Below are 19,408 nucleotides of genomic sequence, written 5' to 3'. Positions count from 1 at the left end.
ACTCCTGCTGTCCTCATTCTGTGTACCTGCCTCTGATGGTATCTGGGTCTGGGGTATTCTCTGCTCCTCCCACTGAGTCTTAATTCCTCTGTTTTCCTGGGGAATTCCCATTTAGCTTTGTATATTCCCTTCAGAAAGTGGCTCTCCATGAAGTCCTCTCTGACCCTGATCCAGGCTGAGCCTAGTGCCTGCCTAGAGTCTCCATGAGTTTCCTGTCTATATGCACAGGGTCTGTGTACAGTGGGCCTGTAAAAACTAGGTCTGTATACACTGGCCCTTTAACACTGGGTCTGTATGCACTGGGTCTATATACACTGGGTCCGTATACACTGGTTTTTACTTTGCTTTTGATTTAGGAATCACATATTTTCATATATTGGGGTCTGAGGATTGACCTCAGGGTTTAATGTATGCCAAGCATGTGTTCTGTAACTAAGTGGCATCTCCAGGCCCGATTGTGCATCTATTCTCCACAAGTTGATAATTTTCTAAATTTGGTATCCATTTTGGAAGATGGAGAGGAGGGAAAGTTTCTGAGGATTCTAAATTTATACACAAAAGTTATGTATATATGCATTTTCTAGACAAAGTGTTTGCAATGTTCTTCTGAGCCTCACAAGAGATCTGTGTCATAAAGGAGAAACTCTACATTGTTCCAGAAGTTGACTGTAGGCAGAAGTGGGCACAGGCCTTGACATTAGGTGTTAAACATTAATGTTTTTAAAAGTAGTTGGCTTGGAACAAAACTGAAAGAAATCAGCATATGAGGAGCTGCTTCTGACGAGCCCCGTAGTTCGGAGATACGCCATGTGTCCTAGGCTTTGCTCCTCTGTCCCAGCATTGGTCATGTTAGCAGGTTCCCCCCACACACACACACTCCTCTACATCCCACTCCAACCCACTCCATCAGCTCAACAAACCAATGAAGGGATGGTGGGAGCGTGGATGGATGGGGAGGGGTGTACAAACAAATGGGTCGGTAAGTAGACAAATGGGTGGATGGATAGATAGATAGATAGATAGATAGATAGATAGATAGATAGATAGATAATGAACAGAGGGGTAGACAGGTAGATAAAATGAGTGGATAGATGGATGGATGAGTAGATGGATAGATAAATGGGTAGATGATGGACAGGGGTGGGCAGGTAAATAAAAGGATGGGAAAGTGGATTTTGTGGTGGGAAGATGGAGTAGTGGGTGGATGGATGGATGGATGGATGGATGGATGAGTAGATAGGTGGGTGGAATTTGAGAAAGAGCAAATGAATTTAAAACATATAATAAAAGAATTATCGTATTACAGACATCACCCCCTCCAGGCCTCTCTGACTCTGGTGAAGAGACAGTGATTATTTGGACAGGGGAGAATGAAATTATAATGTAATGAGTGTAGTAGCATGGGGTGGGAGAAGCAGCCCCAGATGCCATCAGAAGGGTTTTATGAAAAATCCTGAGCAAAGAGAATCTGTAATTGATCTTTCCCCCAGATATTTGAATTATGGGAAAGTCCGACAGGAGCGCAGGCAGAGAGGCTTGGTAACAGGATTTGTTATGCCAGAACAGATTACCTATGAAGATGACAGAGGACTTCCGGAGGGAGGCCCGTGAATTCTTGGCATACTCCAGGCTCTGGTTGAGGAAAGTGAAGACGTTGTCTCGGTGAGAGCTCACCTAAAGCAAAGAGAAAACCCCAATGTGCTGGGCCCACTACCACAGAGCTTTGGGCAACTCTTCCGCCTGTAAGCACTGTATAGACCCCGACTCCTAAGCATCCCCACTGCCCAGATCTTTGCCCAGAAGGCCCACAGGGGCCAGACTTTATCTTTTGATCTAACCACAACCATCACTTCTAATGGCATGCCATCTCAGGTCTCCTATCAACCCATCTCCCTGGTGAAATGGAGGAAAAGACCCACAGTACAGATTCCCCACCAGAGATGTCATGGGGAAACTGCAGGCAAAGGAAAACTGGACTGGCCAGGATGAAAGGTTGGAGCTGCAGAACAATGAGGGGTAAGCTGGAGGACTGAGGAGTCTTAAAAGCCAGGTGAGGCATCCTCTGACACTGGGAGCTAGGATGCCAATACTGAAACATGACTGGCACGACAAAGCATGCTTTGTAAAAGAGAACCTGACAGATCTCCAGAGTGGATCTGGTGCATAGAACTAGGAGCAGTCGTTCAGCTAAGAGGATCCTGGGAACAAAAGAAAACTAAGCTGCTTACTTCCCTGTTGACAACCTCTGCAGGCCAAGACTGAGGTCTGAACTCCCAGCTGTGGCAGGCAAAGCCTTCACAGTCTTACCGAGTCTCCCCTTCTCTGCCTCCACTGTCACACTCAATGATGCAAGGACATGGCCTGCCCCAGTCTGCTCTATGCCCTGTACAGGGATGGCTATTGTTTAGAGCACCCTCCCTCCCCTCTCCACCTGATAAACTGCCTCAGTTCAGATGTCACCTCCCACTGAAGCCTTCCATGACCCTCAGGGAATACTCATCCAAGCTTTTGTAGCATCTTGCCCATCCTCAGCCATGGTGCCTGGAACCTTAGCTTGGAAATGTTCTCAGCCATGGTGCCTGGAACCTTAGCTTGGAAATGTTCTCAGCCATGGTGCCTGGTACCTTAGCTTGGAAGTGTCCTCAGCCATGGAGCCTGGAACCTTAGCTTGGAAGCGTTTACACCCCTTTTCTCTGTCGTATACGGAGCTCTTCCAAGATAGTGGAAACTCTCACTCAGCTCAGAGTCCTCACAGCTTGTATTAGGACTGGTGGCCAGAAACTGCTAGATCAACTGTTCTCAACCTGTAGGTCATTGACCCTTTGGAGATCAAGTGACCCTTTCCCAGGGGTCATCTAAGACCATTGGAAAACACATATATTTACATTATGATTCATAACAGTAGCATAATTACAGTAATGAAGTAGCAATGAAAATAATTCTATGGTTGGTGTCACCACAACATGAGGAACTGTATTAAAGGGTCACAGCATTAGGGGAGTTGAGAACTACTGTGTTAGATACATAAATGAGAGAACTGTAGTTGATTACTTAATTGATTAACTGTAAGTCACTGGTTCCTTCTTACAGCTACAACTAGAAGTTAACTTCCTTGTATTAATTTTTTTTGAGACAGAGTTTCATGTAGCCCAAGCTGGCTTACTGTATGCAATACCATACACACACCACCAAGCTGGGCTTATACGTTGCTAAGGGTTGAGCCGAGAGTCTCATGCCTAGTAGGCTGATAATCTAATTGAGCAGCCATACTGAGCCTGAGAAGTTAACTTTCTTGTGAACAGAGCTGTTGATGGCCAGGCAAGCAAAGAAGAAAGTGGGATTCCATAGGGTACAGCCATAGAGGTCACAAACTGATAGTCACAACCCAAAGAGTCTACAGAGCAGTGCCTAACACTGCTCTGTAGACTCTTTTTTTTATATAGTTTTTTTTTTTTCTGACAGAGTCTCATTCTATAGCACAAGGTGGCTAGAAACTCATAGCAGTCCTCCTGACTCAGCCTCTCAAGTGCAAGGGTTACACCCATCTTAACCCAGAACTTTATTTTGTGTTCGTGTGTAAGGGTGAAAGTATGTAAGGGGAGAGGGGCTGTGCACAGACATGTACTGGGGTACTTGTGTCATTAGGAATACTGCTTGGGAAATTCTATTACAGAAAAGAGAGCAAAAAAAAAGTCAGGCCTGCCAGTGCACAGTGCATGTCCAAGGAGGCCTGAGGATGGCCTCTGCTGCTGCTGTCCTCTGGGTGCTCTCCCTGTAGGTTTTGGGAGAAAAAGTCTCTCATTGGCTCAGAGCTTGCCAGGTAAGCTAAGCTGTTTATCTTCCTGTCTCTGCCTCCCCAGTGCTAAGAGTACAAGTGTGTATCACCACACCAGGCAGCTGCTGCTGTTGTTTGTGTGTTTGTCTGTTGTTACATGGGGTCTGGGAGCTTGAACTCAGGCCCTTGGGTTTGCAAAACCAGTGTTTTACCAGTTGAGCTATCAGCTGTCTCGAAAACCCAATTAAAAAGCTTAATTGAGTGTTAATATCTTGTTAAAAATATATAGGTTTCTAGCTTTTCTTGTGGCAAGAGGGATCCATATTGGTAAGCCTTCACTCTCTGTCCCTGCCTTTGATGAGGTGTGATTTTCCTGGCTCCCAAGACACTCTACTTCCATGTCACGGAGGTCTTTGTAAGGTGACCAGCCAGTGCAGGTATATGAATTAATGGTCTTAGCGAACAGTTCTTTGGCACTTCCTGTTCCCTCTGTAAAGTGAGGGTAGACAGTGGGTGCTGGTTACATTCATGTTGGGTTGGTAGCCACCCAGGTCTCATTTTAGATGGGAAGGCTTCATTCCCAGGCTATGAATGCAGCTGGGGGCTGAAAACTGCCTGGGCCAAGGTCATGTCCCTTTTTGTCATGCCCGGGACCCAGTTACAGATGGATCTTGAAGTATAAAGATCTAACTAACCCCAGCCATGCAAGGGTCCATGCCTGTGGCCCCAGCTGTCTAGAAAGCTAAGAAAGAGAATCACGCAATTCTGAAGAGTTCAAGGTCTGCCTGTACAATCAGAGTTGAGACCCCCATCTCAACGACAAAACAGAAAATGACCTGAGCCCTGGTCTCTGGCTCTAGGTTGAAATAAAATCAGTAGAGGATTGTCTGAGAACTCCCTGCAACCCTATCATAGCTCCACATTATCATCTGCTGCCTGCACTCTGCCCTCCCTTCCCTTCCCCTCCCTTATCTTCCCCTTCCTGTTCCCCTCCTCTTTCCTCCACAGGGGCCAAGGCCATCAGAACTGCTTCCTAAACTGGTCTCCTCCTGTAATTTCCCATGTCCATGACAACAGGGAAGGGAGAGTGGGAATAGACAGCACCCCTCCCCCAGATGCTCTATGACCCACACAGTGACACCTTCACAGTGTACATGGCTTACTTCCTGCTTAGCTATTTAGAGATCACTGAGCAATATAGAGTTCAATGACCACAAACGCTGGTCCTCAGCACAGAGCACTTCCCAAGCCATTCTGGGGCCACTGCAAATCTCCAGGGTCAGAGAAAGCACTCAGCATTTCCAGCACCCCCAGCCCCCTCCCCCAGAGTCCCCACCCTGTGGACATCCTGATAAGACTCCTGTCACTAGAACACTGCATGGGAATTTCTAGTGCAGAAAAGGGAGCCAGAAGTCAGGCATGATGGCATATAACTATAATACCAGCACTCAGGACAATGAGACAGAAGAATCACTGTGAATTCAAGGCCAGCCTGGGCTACATAGTGAGTTCCAGGCCAGGTTGAAATACATAGTAAGACCATATCTCAAAGTTTTAAAAAAGCCAGGCATTGGCGGTGCACACCTTTAATCCCAGCACTTGGGAGGCAGAAGCAGGTAGATCTTTGTCAGTTTGAGATTAGCTTGGTCTACAGAGGGAGTTCCAGGACAGCCAGGGCTACAGAGAAACCTTGTCTCAAAAATAAAATAAAATGTTTTAAAAAGGAAAAGAAAGGGGAGACACTTTAGGCAGAAGATGCAGTACAGCTAGGCTGGAGCTGTAACTCAGTGATAGAGCACCTGCCTAGCATGCATGAGGTCACGGATTCAGTCCCTACCTACCTACACACACACACACACACACACACACACAGGGCTTGGAGGAAGTACAGAGAGAGTTAAAATAGATGATAGATAGATAGATAGATAGATAGATAGATAGATAGATAGATAGATAATAGATGGATGGATAGATAGATAGATAATAGATGGATGGATAGATGATAGATGGATAGATAGATAGATAGATAGATAGATAGATAGATAGATAGATAGATAGATAGATAGATAGATGGATAGATAGATAATAGATGGATGGATAGATGATAGATGGAGAGAGAGAGAGAGAGAGAGAGAGAGAGAGAGAGAGAGAGAGAGAGAGATCTTCAGCAGCTTGGTAGCCATTGGAGTTATGTAGTGATTCAGAGGACAGGGAATCTAGACGAGAAGTGAGAGATGGAGACAGATGCTCAAGACCCAACAGCTTGTAGAACCGCCAGTCAGAGTGTGAAGCAAGGACTCCAAACCCTCATAGAGTCAGTGAATACAGAGGAAGCACTCACAAGATATTTGCAAATTTTGGTCACTGTCAGTTGCTGGTTGTCCCAGGGTTTCTGGCTGTAAGCCTTTTTTGGCAACTCCCAGTTCATGAAGGAAGAGCAGCAGACCAGGGTCTTCACACATTTCTGCAGACCAACAGGAAGAAATTACCAGCAGGGTAGAATTCCAGGTCAGCGGACGTCCTGAGGAAAATGCTTTTAAAACTGGATTTAGGGGCTCAGTGGGTAAAGACGCTTACCACTCAACCCTGGCAACCTGAGTTCAGGCCCCTGAGCCTGTTTAACTCTAGAAAGAGAAAACTACTCCTACTCCTACTACACACACACACACACACACACACACACACACACAATTTCTTTAATTGGGTTTTGGAAAACCAATTCCTGTTTGAAAGGTGCAAACAGGAGCTCAGTGGTAGTGCTGGTCTTACATGCACGAAGCCTAGCTAAGTATTGTAAATACATACATACATACATACATATATACACATATATACACACATACATACATACATGCATAGTAAATGAAGAAAAGAAAGCTACGGGTGAAGTTAGCTATTTGAAGGGGGGTTTGTCCAAGATGCCTCTAGAATGCACATGCGGATGGACATAAATAACAGCTTCCCACAAACTGCCCTTGATCCTGGCTTGGTCCTATAAAGGAGGTGACCCTTCAGGGTCTGACAGTGGGGCACTGCTCTCACCTGGCCCACTTTGGCATTGCCCTCCTGTATGATGAAGAGCAGGGGCATCAGCGTGCTGGTCAGCTGCTCCTCCATGGCTTGGGTGCGGGGTGTCCGGAGCTTCTTCACCACTTTCCCGTATACGTTAATGCAGGAAGCCTGCACCACTTCTCTTGCCTGAGACAAACAGGAGGCTCCAGTGGGGTGGGGTCCCCCTCATCCAGGAGGAAGTACCACAGCCTTCCTTTCTCTCAGTCATAGGACCTTCTTGACACAAAGACAGAGGAGAGCCCAGGCCACCTGGTAGGGCTGACCTGGGCTAGCTCCCTCCCCACTAAGTCTAAGTTAGGTGCTCACCATTAGGCTACCCAGTGGCTAGAAGTCCACCTTCTCTGGGAAAACATCACCAAGGAGCTCCGTCCTGGAGAAGCAGCCGGATTGAGGTGTCCTTTCCTCTAGTCTGAGCTAGCTCTACCCAGGCCCCATTTGTGGTGAGGTAGATGGGGCAATACTGCAACCAAGGTAATGACTGACCCTCCCGTCCCCACTCCCGATGCCTTACGTCAGTAAAGTGGGGCAGCAAGATCTGTAGCATCTCCACATAGACTGAGCTGTCCGTTAGCTTCTTGCCCTGCCCCTTGAAGATTCTCTTGAGGTCATGGACAGCCTCCACCACTAGCATCCCATCCATGTTCTTCAGGCTCTTCACCATGGACGGCAGCAGGCTCTGCACCTTGGCCATCTGTGGGACAGAAGCACAGAGGAGCGTGTTCTGCCTGCCTGGGCCAGCAGATAGGAGAGCTAGCCTCCTGTACCTTGCTATCTGATCTGAACTCCCTCCCTCAACCTCTGGTTGTTCCCCGAAGCCTTCTTGGGTCTCCCCGATTCCCTCCAGCTGGGTCGCTGGAGGCTTATCCCCTCCACTGGACCCGGTGGATGATACCCTATGTCACAAGTTAGCCATCTGAGTCCATGTTACCCTTCGCCCCAGCTGCAGGGGTACCTAGTAGAGGAAAATGGGCAGCTTCTACAACGCTAAACTTAAACCGCCCTTCCAGACTTTTGTCTCCCAATGTGTAAGGGAAGAGTAACTCCCGCCATTCTATGCATTGCCTGTAGGGACACTGTGCAAAATCTAGATCAGGAAATGTTGAAAAAACAATACAATACATAGGATTGTGATGGCAAATCTATTTTATAGATGGGACCACTGAGGGTAGGCAGATATAGGCTCGGATTCCAGTTACCAGCATCTGAGGCACTCTAACAGCGGAACCCTGCCTCTTTCCAGCCCAGGAAGAGCTTCTTCAACCCTCCACTCACTCACCTTCTCAGACTTGCGTGCCAGGATGACCAGGCCCCGAATGGACAGCACATTCATGATGGGGTCACGGTGGCTCAGGCCTTCCACCATCCGCCCCAGGGAGTATTCCTCAGGGATGCGACGTACCTGCTCCATGCGGAACAGCTGAGAGAGCAGACAGCATTGACTACTGAGCTGATTGGTGCATGGCCCACTGTCTCCTCAGGAGTCCGAGGCCTGCCTCTCTCTCTCGCTCGCTCGCTCTCATCTCCCCCTCACCTGGCTCCTGGCCCCACCTGCCCCTCTGGCCTCCCTCAGTCTTTGTACACCCTGCTGACCACATATCTACTCAAACCCACTATCTTCCACCGTTCCTCAATGACCGGGCCAGTTCATCCCTCCTGAGCTAGCAGGACCCGTTTACGCTAGGGCAGCCATGTCTTCTCTCACTCCCACACCTTGCATGGCTCTTTTCAAAACTCAGCTCCAGGTTCAACACTCTTCCCTGAGTCCCAGGAACCCTGGGCATATCCCTGAGGTAGCAATTAGGAAGCCCAGTGCTCAGTCTGCCTTCCCATCCCTGTAGACATCTACGGACTTCCTATAGGATGAAAACGCACAGCCAATTCTCTATGAGCCGTCACTCAGCCTAAGCCTTGGGGTGGAACGTGTGTTTGTTAGACAAGTCAAATTCAACACAGAGTTTGGCTTCTCCCCTTCTGAGGACTGCTCCTCTTCTGTGTCTCCATTGCATGAGGTCGGGGGTAGTGCCACCATCAGCACCCATTCACTGCCTCACATCCTCCCTTCCTTCTGCAGCCAATAGGATTTGCTTCTTGCTACCTCTCTATCTCCCTGGCTGACAACCACTGCCACCAATGGAGAGCCATGTCTAGGAGATGGGAGTACTGGGGAAAAGAGAAGCCAGTGAGGTGGGTAGAATCACCAGCTAATCAGAGGAGAGGGCAGGGAGGAAGGACCCCATCAATGCTAGCCTCACACCAGTGCTGGCTTCTGTGTGTCCACATAAGCTACACAGGCCTGCTGTACACCAAGCTGTGAACTAGGCCTGAGACACAGAAAAATAGCTTCTACTATCTCTTATACTTACAGTTTTGGAAATCAGACCCAGGGCTTCACATGTGCCAAACAAGCCCTCTCCCAGGGAGCCACATCTTCCACACAGCATTGGTAACTAAGTTAGTTTTTGAGACAAGGTCTCACTCTGTATGTAGTCCATGCTGGACTGGATTTGACCACAATAAATGAAGGAAGAGAGAGAGGCATGGAAGAGTGTGGATTTGAACCCTGGATCTGTCATTTGGACCTTTGGGAAGAGACTGGGCCTCAGTCATGAGGCCATGAATTGAGCCATGGACTGGCATCTAAGTTATGAAATTGGAGAAAGGATAAAATGCAGGGAGGAGGTAATGAGTCAATTAGTGGAAAGCTCTAAGAGCAAGCAGGAGGATAGTAAGTCCTCAATAAACACAAATGGTGGCCATTCCTGTGCGTGTTGCCTTCCCAACTCCTGCCTGGCCTCCTGAACCTGTCCAGCACTTCCTGCCACACTAACTCTGATTATGTCGCGTTCCCCTCACAGCACTCCCCTTGAGGGCCCTCCCTCCAGTCTCTAAGTCTCCATGATTTTCACTCGGCTTACTGCAAGTCGGACTTTGGCACCCCACATTATAACCAGACGTTCTCTGTCTTCCCTGCCATACTGAGAGCGCCTCAAGGCCAGGGTGGAGTCGAGTTCAGATTTGTACCTCTGGGGCCTGACACATGGTGGTACTCAGCAGAGGTTAATGGGTGCCTGGGGTTTGGGGGGAGACTGGAAGAGTGGGATGCAAGGGTGGAAAGGAGGAGACCCGGGAGACAGACCGACAGAGCCTTCCTATTGAAGAGAAATGGCGGCCCTGGAAAGGCTTTGGAGACCGCCAAGTGCTGTCTCCCGGGAGAAATGAGCGTGCGGTGGCTCAAGGCCCTGACTAACCCTCACCGCGCTCAGGGCCCAGGATGTACCTCCACAAAGAAGGCGGTGGCTGTGATCTTGTGCCTCTCGTCACCTCTCTCCAAGAGCGGGATGAGCAGGTAGAGGATGCGACACAGCTCCTGGCAGGAGTAGTGAACCATGGCCCTAGAGAGGAACAGACTCTCAGGTCCCAGTCCAACAAAGCTGGTCACTGGAGGTCTGACGGTGACACTGCAAACCCTGCTGTGACACCCCCCCCCCAAGCCTTTCATACCAGCTCAGTCACTCGTGTGAGTGGGCGTGCATGTGTACGTGAGTGGGTGTGCATACCACAGTGTCCATGTGGAGGTCAGAGGGCACTAGCCAGAGTTGGGTTTTGCCTTCCATCACGTGGGTCCAGGGAACCGAACTCTAAGGTTGGCAGCCTTGACAGCAAGTGTCTACCCACTGAGCCATCTCACCAGGCCAAAAAGAGGAGCTAACTACATCATTTCAGGCATCTGTGAACTCAAGGAAACACTACAACCAAGTTTGCCTCCCAAGAGTGGATGTCATTTTTCACACTGGTGGTGTCCCCCTACTGAGACAAGAGTATTCACCAAGCTACAGAGAAGAGATAAGAGGAAGAAAGCCAGAGCTCATAGATGCAAGCCTGGGCCTATTTGGAGATCTCCCTAACCCAGGCTGCCCCACCCTACTCCACTGAGGTGCCGCACCTCACCTTGCCAGCAGGGACACTCCCCGGTAGTGGCTCTCTGCCTGGCCCATGAGTTCCCAACCGCCCTGCTCCTCCAGAAACGCGGACTCGTAAGAACAGCCCATTTTCAGCAGCAGGGTCTTCACCACTTTCACCATCCAGCTGCCAAGACAGGGGAGTAAAGTCTGCTGTCCACGGTGTGCCTCCTGCTTGGCCCCTCTTGCCAATGCCACCATCGATCCCCATGAGCTCCCCTCCACCACACTGCTGTTATCAGTGGGCACTGAGTCCACAGAGGATGACTCCTTACAAGGAACACATTGCTCTCAGAACAGGAAAAGAAACAGAAGCAAAATCCACTTCCACCCTCCCTTTCCGAGGACTTGCTTATTGGAGGAGCTAACTGGCCGACCAAGCTTCCTGGGCATCCTATGTCTTGCCTCTCCCCTTCTCCACTCCCCAATAAGCCATGACTGTCTTAGCAGCCTATGAGATAGTCCTGTCTGCCCTCCTGGGCACTCAGTCTCCTGCCAATGCCTGAGTCCCTCTGCCTCAGGACCCTTCACATATGCCTCCCACCTGGATGCCTAGTAGAAGACCCTGGGAAGTTGTCACACCCAGGCAACCCAGCAGAGTACAGAGGTTCCAAGTGAGCTCCGGGAGCCTTGAAGTTGCTGCTGCCTGTTAAAAACCAACTGGATGTCTAACCCAGCCTATTGTCGCTTTAGGTGGGAAGCCACGGGCCATACACTAATGGACTACAATCTGAGAAAGGCTTCTAGAGGTGGTAGCCTTGTGTGAGCACCGTGGTGTGTGCTCATTCTAGAATATATGGTGCTGCCTGCAACACATGGGCTCTTCTTCAGTCTTAGGGGAACCACTGGTATTGGCGCATGGTCTGAGGGAGGAGAATGTCAAGTGCTCAGGAGTCCTGTGACCTCCGTTTCTTCAGAACACAGAATTATTCTTGGAGTGTGTTTTCATGCTCTTCCCATGTGTATAGAAGATTGGAGTGAGTTTACTTCAGACTGCTCATTATTGGTTGCTGATGTTTAAATTAAGTAAATGTTTAAATTGTCCTGGATAAAGCCTCTGTGGGAAACGTGCCGCTTGCCCTTGTGATTGCATATAACTTGAACTCACAAGTACTTTACTTATGTGAATCTTTCTTAACCTTCAGAGTAGAAACTGTCTGATGCTCTGAATAAAGCTGGCTATTTCATGAGATTTTAGTCCACCTCATTTTTCAGCTCCAGTCTCCCAGGTCCCACCACCAGCTAGAGTGTTAAACACACCACCAATAGACGCAGCCTTTCATTGACCAAAACATCACCAGAGGCTCGTAACTGTGATTATAAACTGTTAATAGAGAATGGATGGAATCACTCCCCAGAAACCAAGACATTGACTTGAAGAGTTCCTGCTGCCTTGTAGATATAACTCCCATGGCGCTGGGGGTTGCTAGTTTTGGGGATTCAAGACAAATTTAAAGCCAGCACTCAGGAAGGAGAGGCAGAAGAACCAAAGTCAAAGACAGCCAGAACGACAAAGTGAGACCCTGTCTCAAGATGTCAAAGGCAGGGCATGTGATGGAGTACTTTCAAATACACAGGGCCTGTGCTCCCTTGATTCTAAGAGAAGGCCCTTTGCTTCATGCACCAGTTTCCTTGCTTGGAGAAGAACCACATCTTCTCTCTTCTCCCAAACTGCCCACTGTCTATATCCAAGCATCTCTCTCACAAGGACCTTGGCATGGAATTTGGGACCCACCTAGTTAATGCAAGTTCACCTCCTTAGAGTAACTCCAACCTTAAAGACTGATCTTCCAAATCAGGTCAGTCACAGGTTCCAGGTGGATGCATCTTTGGGGCCACTACTCTACACCCATGTACCATCTTGGGGCTCTTTGGTCCCATCAGCCTGGCATTTGACTCCTCTGCTTTTGCTACCTCGCAGGTGGTGGCTGTGTTGAGGGTAGGGTGTGCTGTTCCCATGCTATGGTAAGATGGGCTATAACTGGATCATGGGTGAGTCAATACCATGCTGTAGGTTGGGTGGGATGTCCTGTGCTGTAGAAAGGGTAAGCTGGCATTGGACTATGGATAGGAGAGCTATCCCTGGTCTGTGGGGAGGGTGTGCTGTCCAGTGCTGTGGGGAGGGTGGACTGTCACCATGGCTATGGGTCGGGTAGGTAGGCACTCTGGCTTCCTTCAGTGGCCCTGTGTCTTAGCTGAGATAAAACCTCTCTCTTGGAGGTCATGACCTTCCCCACTCCAAGGACAGGAGGTTTCCCTCTGTCCTCCTCCTCCTGTGGCTGCAGCACCTCTTCCAGTCTTGCTCAGTTTCCCAGGAACCTAACAGCCCTGGGAGCACAGCGGGTGTGGGCAGCTGAAATCAGGCACATAGATGGTGGGTGTCTCTCTAGTGGAGTGTCAGGCTTTAGTTCTCACAAGAGTTAGGTGGAAGTCAGCCACCCAGCTCTTAGAGGGCAGGAAAAGACCTGCCAAGAAGTTAGATACCAAAACCAGAGCATAAATAATAGATAGATAGATAGATAGATAGATAGATAGATAGATAGATAGATCTCCATATAAGGCCTCCAGCTGCACGCAGCTTGTCCTTTGCCCTTCTAAATATGCTTCTGTGAGTTCGATACACAGAGGGACAAGAAAGGGAAACTGATGAGCCCACCATGCAAAACATTTTAACTTTTTGAATGACAAAAGAAAAGGAAAGAAAGATCACAGGTTAAGTGACCAATTTAATATAAACAGAGATGGTTTTCTTAATACAATGAGTTTTCACAAATTAATAGGAGAAATGAAAAAATTAATTAAAAAATAAATTACTAAAAAAATAATCCCCAACAGTCCTATATGAATGGACAAAGGGCAAGGGCAACTTGCTCACATAAATGGGAGTACAAATGCCATTTAAATATCGGCTCTATTCAAATGAGAGAAATGAAAACTAAAACTCCAGCATAGACACACACATACACATGCACACACACACACACACACACACACATGCACAGGTGCACACACACATGCACACACATGCACACATGCACACACACATGCACAGGTGCACACACATGCACAGGTGCACACGCATGCACACACACATGCACACACACATGTACACAGACATACACACACACATGTACACACATACACCCACACATGCACACACACATGCACAGGTGCACACACATGCACACACATATGCACACACACATGCACATACACATGCACACAGACATGCACACACATCCACACACACACACACACACATGCACACACACACATGCACAGGTGCACACACATGCACACACACACACATGTACAGGTGCACACACATGCACACACACACAAACACCAGCATGCAGCACATCAGGTATGGTAGTAGAGCTCTGCCACCCCAGCACTCAGGATGTGAGGTAGGAGAATCATGACTTCTTTTAGACTTTGTCTCAAAACAAACAAACAAATTCATCTTTTGCAACACAGATTAGCAAAGATAGAAATGTTCTGCAATGCACTGCCCTAGAACAGATGTGGGGATGTAAGCACTGGAACAGGCCATGACCACTGGTGACAGTTTCCTCTTGCACACTAGCAAATGGGACAGGAATTATTACATTTTATTTAATTTCTCTGTCTCTCTCTGCCTCTCTGTCTCCTCTCTCTCTCTCTCTCTCTCTCTCTCTCTCTCTCTCTCTCTCTCTCTCTGTATGTGTGTGCACATGTGGATGCGTGCCACAGCATGCATTCAGAGGTCAGAGAACTTGTAAGAAGCAGCAGTTCTGTTCTGGTAGGAGCACCATGTGGGTCATGAGGCTGAAACTCTGGTTTGGCAGTAGCACCTTTATCTGCAGAGCAGCTCACTGGCCCTGTGTTTACGTTTTCATCATACTGGTCAAGAATGTTTTCCATCCTGCTGTTCTGCACCGTTTTGGTATTGCCCTGCAGAAGCCTGCTGGTGCTCCCCCTCCCCCAGGAGTCCGCCCTACACATACAATTACACTCGGCCACACGAGCAAGCACATGTCAGTGTCGTCTGCAATTGCAAACAGCAAGAGTGGTGCTCGCATCAGGAAGAGGGCTGCACACATTCCAGTAGCTGGGTTTCTGTACGTAAGGATGCTCGGCAGCTGTAGGTATGGAGGTCTCTAAGACTTCATACATGTTAGGAGCGAATGTGCACCTGTGTCATAGGCTAGCACTTGTGTAAAAGGATATAAACCCTTGTGGCTCATCTACACTAACTACCCCTGAATGGGCATTAAAAAAAATCTGCTTGTCTTCTGGGAAGGTATCTGGGGTAAAGTCAGGAAAGGGACAGTTAGTTAATTTTCATGTCCCTTTTCTCCCGGTGTGCATACATTATATTCCGATGAGTAATTAAGAACATTGGTGGGCCTGGATACACACACAATACAACAAGCATGTCTTCTGGGGGCAGTAGGGGGTAAAGGTCCTCAGACGACGGATTCCTTCACACCATTTGAGCAGGGTGATGGGATACAGAAAAGGGGTCGAGAACCAGTCACGGAAGCATAGTGTGGCTTCTATAACATGTGTTTCTGGTGTCGGGGGTGGGGGGTGGGGGAAGGGGGTAGGATAGCTCCGTGAAGAGAATGCGTATCCAAAATGAACAGAGCCCTAGGTTTGATCCATAGGGTGCGTGCCTATCATCCCAGTGTCTGGGAGATGGAGACAGGAGGATCCCAAGTTCAAGGTCATCCTTAGCCTCTGGGCAATCTTGGGGCCAGCCTGGGCTACAGGGGATCCTATTTAGTTCTAGATCCTCTTCTGGTTCTAGAATTAATGTCTATACATGAGATGTTTGAGGGTCCTTTGAGGGTTTAGAGATGATGGGGCCTACCGTACAGGTATGAAGAGAGGAGGCTGCGTGTCATCTTTGGAATCCTTTCGAGGAGTCACACGGCTGGGGAGGTTGAGGCCAATGTGATAATGGACCTGAATGAGCAGGGCCAGGAGCAGCTGAGGGTAGATGCGCCTCACCCGGCCCACACAGCTGTTGACGGACAGGAGCTCACACAGGCCACTGGCTGCCTAGGAGGGGAGGGGAGGCCAGTGGCTTGATCCAGTCCATCCTCCCAGTGCTTCTCAGTCTCTCAGAGCAATAAAAGACTGAGGCTGGTTCTCTAATCCAGCCTAGAAAAGCATGGCTCCTTCCCCCTCTGGCAGACCGGGGCCCTACAAGCAAGCAGGTGTGCTGAGTGGGGTGAAAGGGAAGGAAGGCAGGGTGTCCGGTTCTCACCGCTAGGGGCACAATGGAGGCTCGACCCTTCTTGGTTACAGGCTTCTCCTTCAGGCTAGTCAGGAGCAGATCCAGCAGGTCTCTGACGTCACAGCTGGGCTTCCGAAGTATCAGCTGCCTCCACATCTCTGCTCCGTTGCTAAGGAGGAAAGAGGATAGCGTTGCCTAGGGCGGGGGTCACCTGATACCAAATGGTTTCAGGGTTGGGGTGCAGTGCCAATGATGTGATATTCGTGAGCATGCCCACAAGGAATGATCCCGAAAACACTCTCCACGAGGCAGGAAGTTGACAGTGATTGAAAATATTATTTCCAGGTCTCAGACCAGGTACCTTGTTCTCCTGTATTACTGCAGCAAATACTCATTAGAGCGGACATCACACACCAGGCCTGCACTAAGCAAATCACTGAGGATACGGACGCAGACACTTAGAAATGCTTAAAGTCACCACCTTCTCTAGAGAACATTATTCCCATTTTACAGAGGCAGAATGGAGGCTCTGGGAGGTAAAAACTATCAGTCCAAGATGCTGCTACTACTACTAACGAGCTGCAAGATGTGGCTGCATCCAACGACTCTAAAGCTGGATGCCAGAGTTGAAGCCACAGAGCCCTTTGGAGTCTTGCCCTTATCACAGACTCCCAGGAATTGCAACTCCTGGCCCTTTACAGGAAGCTATCCACACAGGAGAAGCAAGCAGCACCAGGAGAGATTCCTGCTGTGGGCAGCTGACAGTGAGCTAAAGAGTTAATAAAACCTTTTGCCTGAATGCAGGAGCATTTGAACCTTCCACTCACTTCCCAGCTCTGTTTCCCTGGAAACCCAATAAAGATAGTATTTCAACTATGTTGCTAGGCAACGTTGCTTATGGTTAAAAAAAAAACGGTCATGTTTATGGCTGCTTGGTACATCACATCTGGATTATGAGGAACTATCAATTAACTGTAAGAACCAATGGGTCAGCTACCGCGTGCAGCTTCCCAGGGACTGTGACCCTTGTAGCTGGGCTAGTCTCTGAAGTGATGCGGAAAACAAGGCTCCTGTAGGAGATTCTGGTCCTTGTGATTCCCCTGAGCTTCCTCCTTTCCTGGGAAGCTAGCTTCCAGACCCAGGACTGAGACCGGCAGAAGAAAGTGAGGCATGTAGGGAATAAAAGGGAAGGGGGCCCTGGCTCTCAGACCCACAAAGGGGCATCAAGTCAAGGCAGGGCATCAAGCCCTGGGAATCTAGTGACTGTTAGTGGAGTATAAAAGCAGTCCCCTGGGGCTATATGGCTCAGTGATAGGGCACTTAGACTGCAAGGCTCAGCATGGGTGTGATGCCCAGCACTGAGAAAGAAAAAGAAGAGGAGGGGGAAGAAGGGGAGGAGGGGGAGGAAGAAGAAGAGGAGGAAGGGGAGAAAATGCCCTATTGTAATTCCAGTACCTGAAAGAAGGAGGCAGGAGTATTGCTATGAGTTTGTGGCCAGCCTGAGCTACATAATGAGCACACCTCACCCTCTCTCCCTCTTCCCCACCCCACCCCACACACACATAGGAAGGAGAGTGGGAGAGGAGGGAGAGAGAGAGAGAGAGAGAAGAGGCTCCCCCTGGTGGGCAGTACAGCTATAATGACTAACTTTTTAGGCTCTATAGTGGGTCCTCAGTGTGCCCACTCTTGGTTCTGACTGGCCTGTCGCTCCCATTAGCACACACCCCTCTTGCACAGTTTTTGCCTATGATACCACAGTTACTCAGAAACAACCATCCTAAGTGGTCACTTCTCTGTTTCATTTATTTACAGAAAGGCTGGGCTGAAAGGCTGTGTCCAACAGGCTAAAGAGAGAAAGACATGTCACTTATCATCTGCCCAGCCTCCTCTCCATCCCAGCATGCACCTCCCAGAGAGGGTATATGAGCTACCCAACACCAGCAGCTACCATTAAAGTATTCCAGGTTTTGGAGTCAGTTGGACCTGAGCCTAGATCCTCGCTCTAGCAATGCCTCAGTGGGTATGGGGGCCATGAAGCGTCTCCCAAGCCTCATTTCCACATCTGTAGGACAGGGCTGAGTTGGGAATGAGTGACTCTGGATATTCAGTACAGATCCAGCGGTGCTGAGAAAGTGGCTACTGGCTGTCATAAGTACTACAGACTGTAGAAGGGGCAGGGGAGAACAGGGGTTCTCTGGGTAGGAAGAGTGTCAACCCTTTGAGGTGTATACGATGGGAGTCTCCTTGCTTGGTACCTGTCCAGGGGGAGGGGACACATGAGCAGAGCCACCACAACCTCAGTCATGAAGGAGCTGGCCAGGAAGGAGATGGGCAACAGAGCCACCTCACGCGCCCGAGGCTCCTGGATGTGGGTCAGTTGCATGTAGATGCCCTGCATGATTTCTGGGATCTGGAGACAGCCGTGAGCAAGTTGCAGGAAGGCCCATTGGAAAAGCAGAAAGAGGCATGAGGCGCATGGGTAGATGGGAGAAGGACTTACGGTAGAGTAACCAGAGGGGATCAACAAGACAGGGGAGAGGAGGCTCAATGCTGGAGGGAAGTGGGAAGGAAGAGGCACCAGGGGCCTGCTGCTCCCCTGGGAGTGACCTCCCCACTCCTACCAACCATCTGGGTTCTCTCGGGGTGGTACATACTCCTTCCTAGCCCACTGCTCAATTCCAGCCCCACCCACAGGCAGGAAGGCTATCCCAGGATAAGTAGGCTTCTGGGGATGTGGCTCTCTCCCAGGCCTGGTGACATCCCAGCCTCTGCCTCCAAGAGGCCTTACCACCTCCAGCGCCCTGTGGCGGTACCACTCCAGCACGGAGCTGAGCATGACCTCAGAAGCCAGCTGCATCATCTCGCCGGAGTCCTTGCCCTGGGTCTCAGAGATGCCTTTCAGGCCTTCCAAGGCTGCTAGCAGCAGGTCCCTTACCTGCTGAGGCCCCAGGAAGTCTCCAAATTCCTGAAACATAGATGCAGAGGTATTGATGCTGTCATGTAGGGCAGATTCCCCCAAGACATATATAGAGGCACAGACTATACCTAACTCACGGAGAAGGTCTAGCCGACCACCACACATGTTCTCTAAGGTGTGAATATTAGAGCCACTGGGGAGGACCTCAGAGGGACAGCCAGGCACCAAGGAGCTCCTGTAGCCACAGCTGCTTGGGAGGCTGAAGATTATGGGAGCCCAGGGAGCTGAGACAAGCTTTTGGAAGAGGAGGAGTAGGAAGAGGAGGAAGAGAAGGAGGAAAAGGGGAAGGAGGAAGAGGAGGAGGAGGAGGAAGAGGAGGAAAGCAAGCAGGGCATCTGTGGTCCCTGCACCCAGAACTGGCATGTGCCTGGGAGAACAGTCATGGGTTAGACCAGCGGTTC

The 19,408-nt window shown here is 49.4% G+C and overlaps 1 protein-coding gene across 3 annotated transcripts in view; it reads right to left on the bottom strand.

Annotated features, from left to right (window-relative positions):
• The window catches only part of Mroh7 (maestro heat like repeat family member 7), a 44,804-nt gene that overhangs the window by 1,442 nt on the left and 23,954 nt on the right, over positions 1–19,408 (bottom strand). For all 3 annotated transcript variants that reach the window (XM_021161064.3, XM_021161065.2, XM_021161067.3), the window contains 11 exons: positions 18,819–18,995; positions 18,286–18,440; positions 16,061–16,199; positions 15,662–15,852; positions 10,796–10,933; positions 10,125–10,239; positions 8,124–8,264; positions 7,359–7,538; positions 6,818–6,973; positions 6,117–6,239; positions 1,572–1,674 (listed from right to left, as the gene is read on the bottom strand). In XM_021161064.3, coding sequence (XP_021016723.1) covers positions 1,572–1,674; positions 6,117–6,239; positions 6,818–6,973; positions 7,359–7,538; positions 8,124–8,264; positions 10,125–10,239; positions 10,796–10,933; positions 15,662–15,852; positions 16,061–16,199; positions 18,286–18,440; positions 18,819–18,995 — 1,618 coding nt within the window. The remainder of the gene's footprint in view (positions 1–1,571; positions 1,675–6,116; positions 6,240–6,817; positions 6,974–7,358; positions 7,539–8,123; positions 8,265–10,124; positions 10,240–10,795; positions 10,934–15,661; positions 15,853–16,060; positions 16,200–18,285; positions 18,441–18,818; positions 18,996–19,408) is intronic.

The sequence above is a fragment of the Mus caroli genome, unplaced genomic scaffold (assembly GCF_978045245.1).
Source record: "Mus caroli unplaced genomic scaffold, Mus_caroli_1 scaffold_6, whole genome shotgun sequence".
In the NCBI taxonomy this organism is placed as follows: domain Eukaryota; kingdom Metazoa; phylum Chordata; class Mammalia; order Rodentia; family Muridae; genus Mus; species Mus caroli.
The sequence above is the reverse complement of the archived record's forward strand: the minus strand, read 5'-3'. Positions and strand labels throughout refer to the sequence as shown.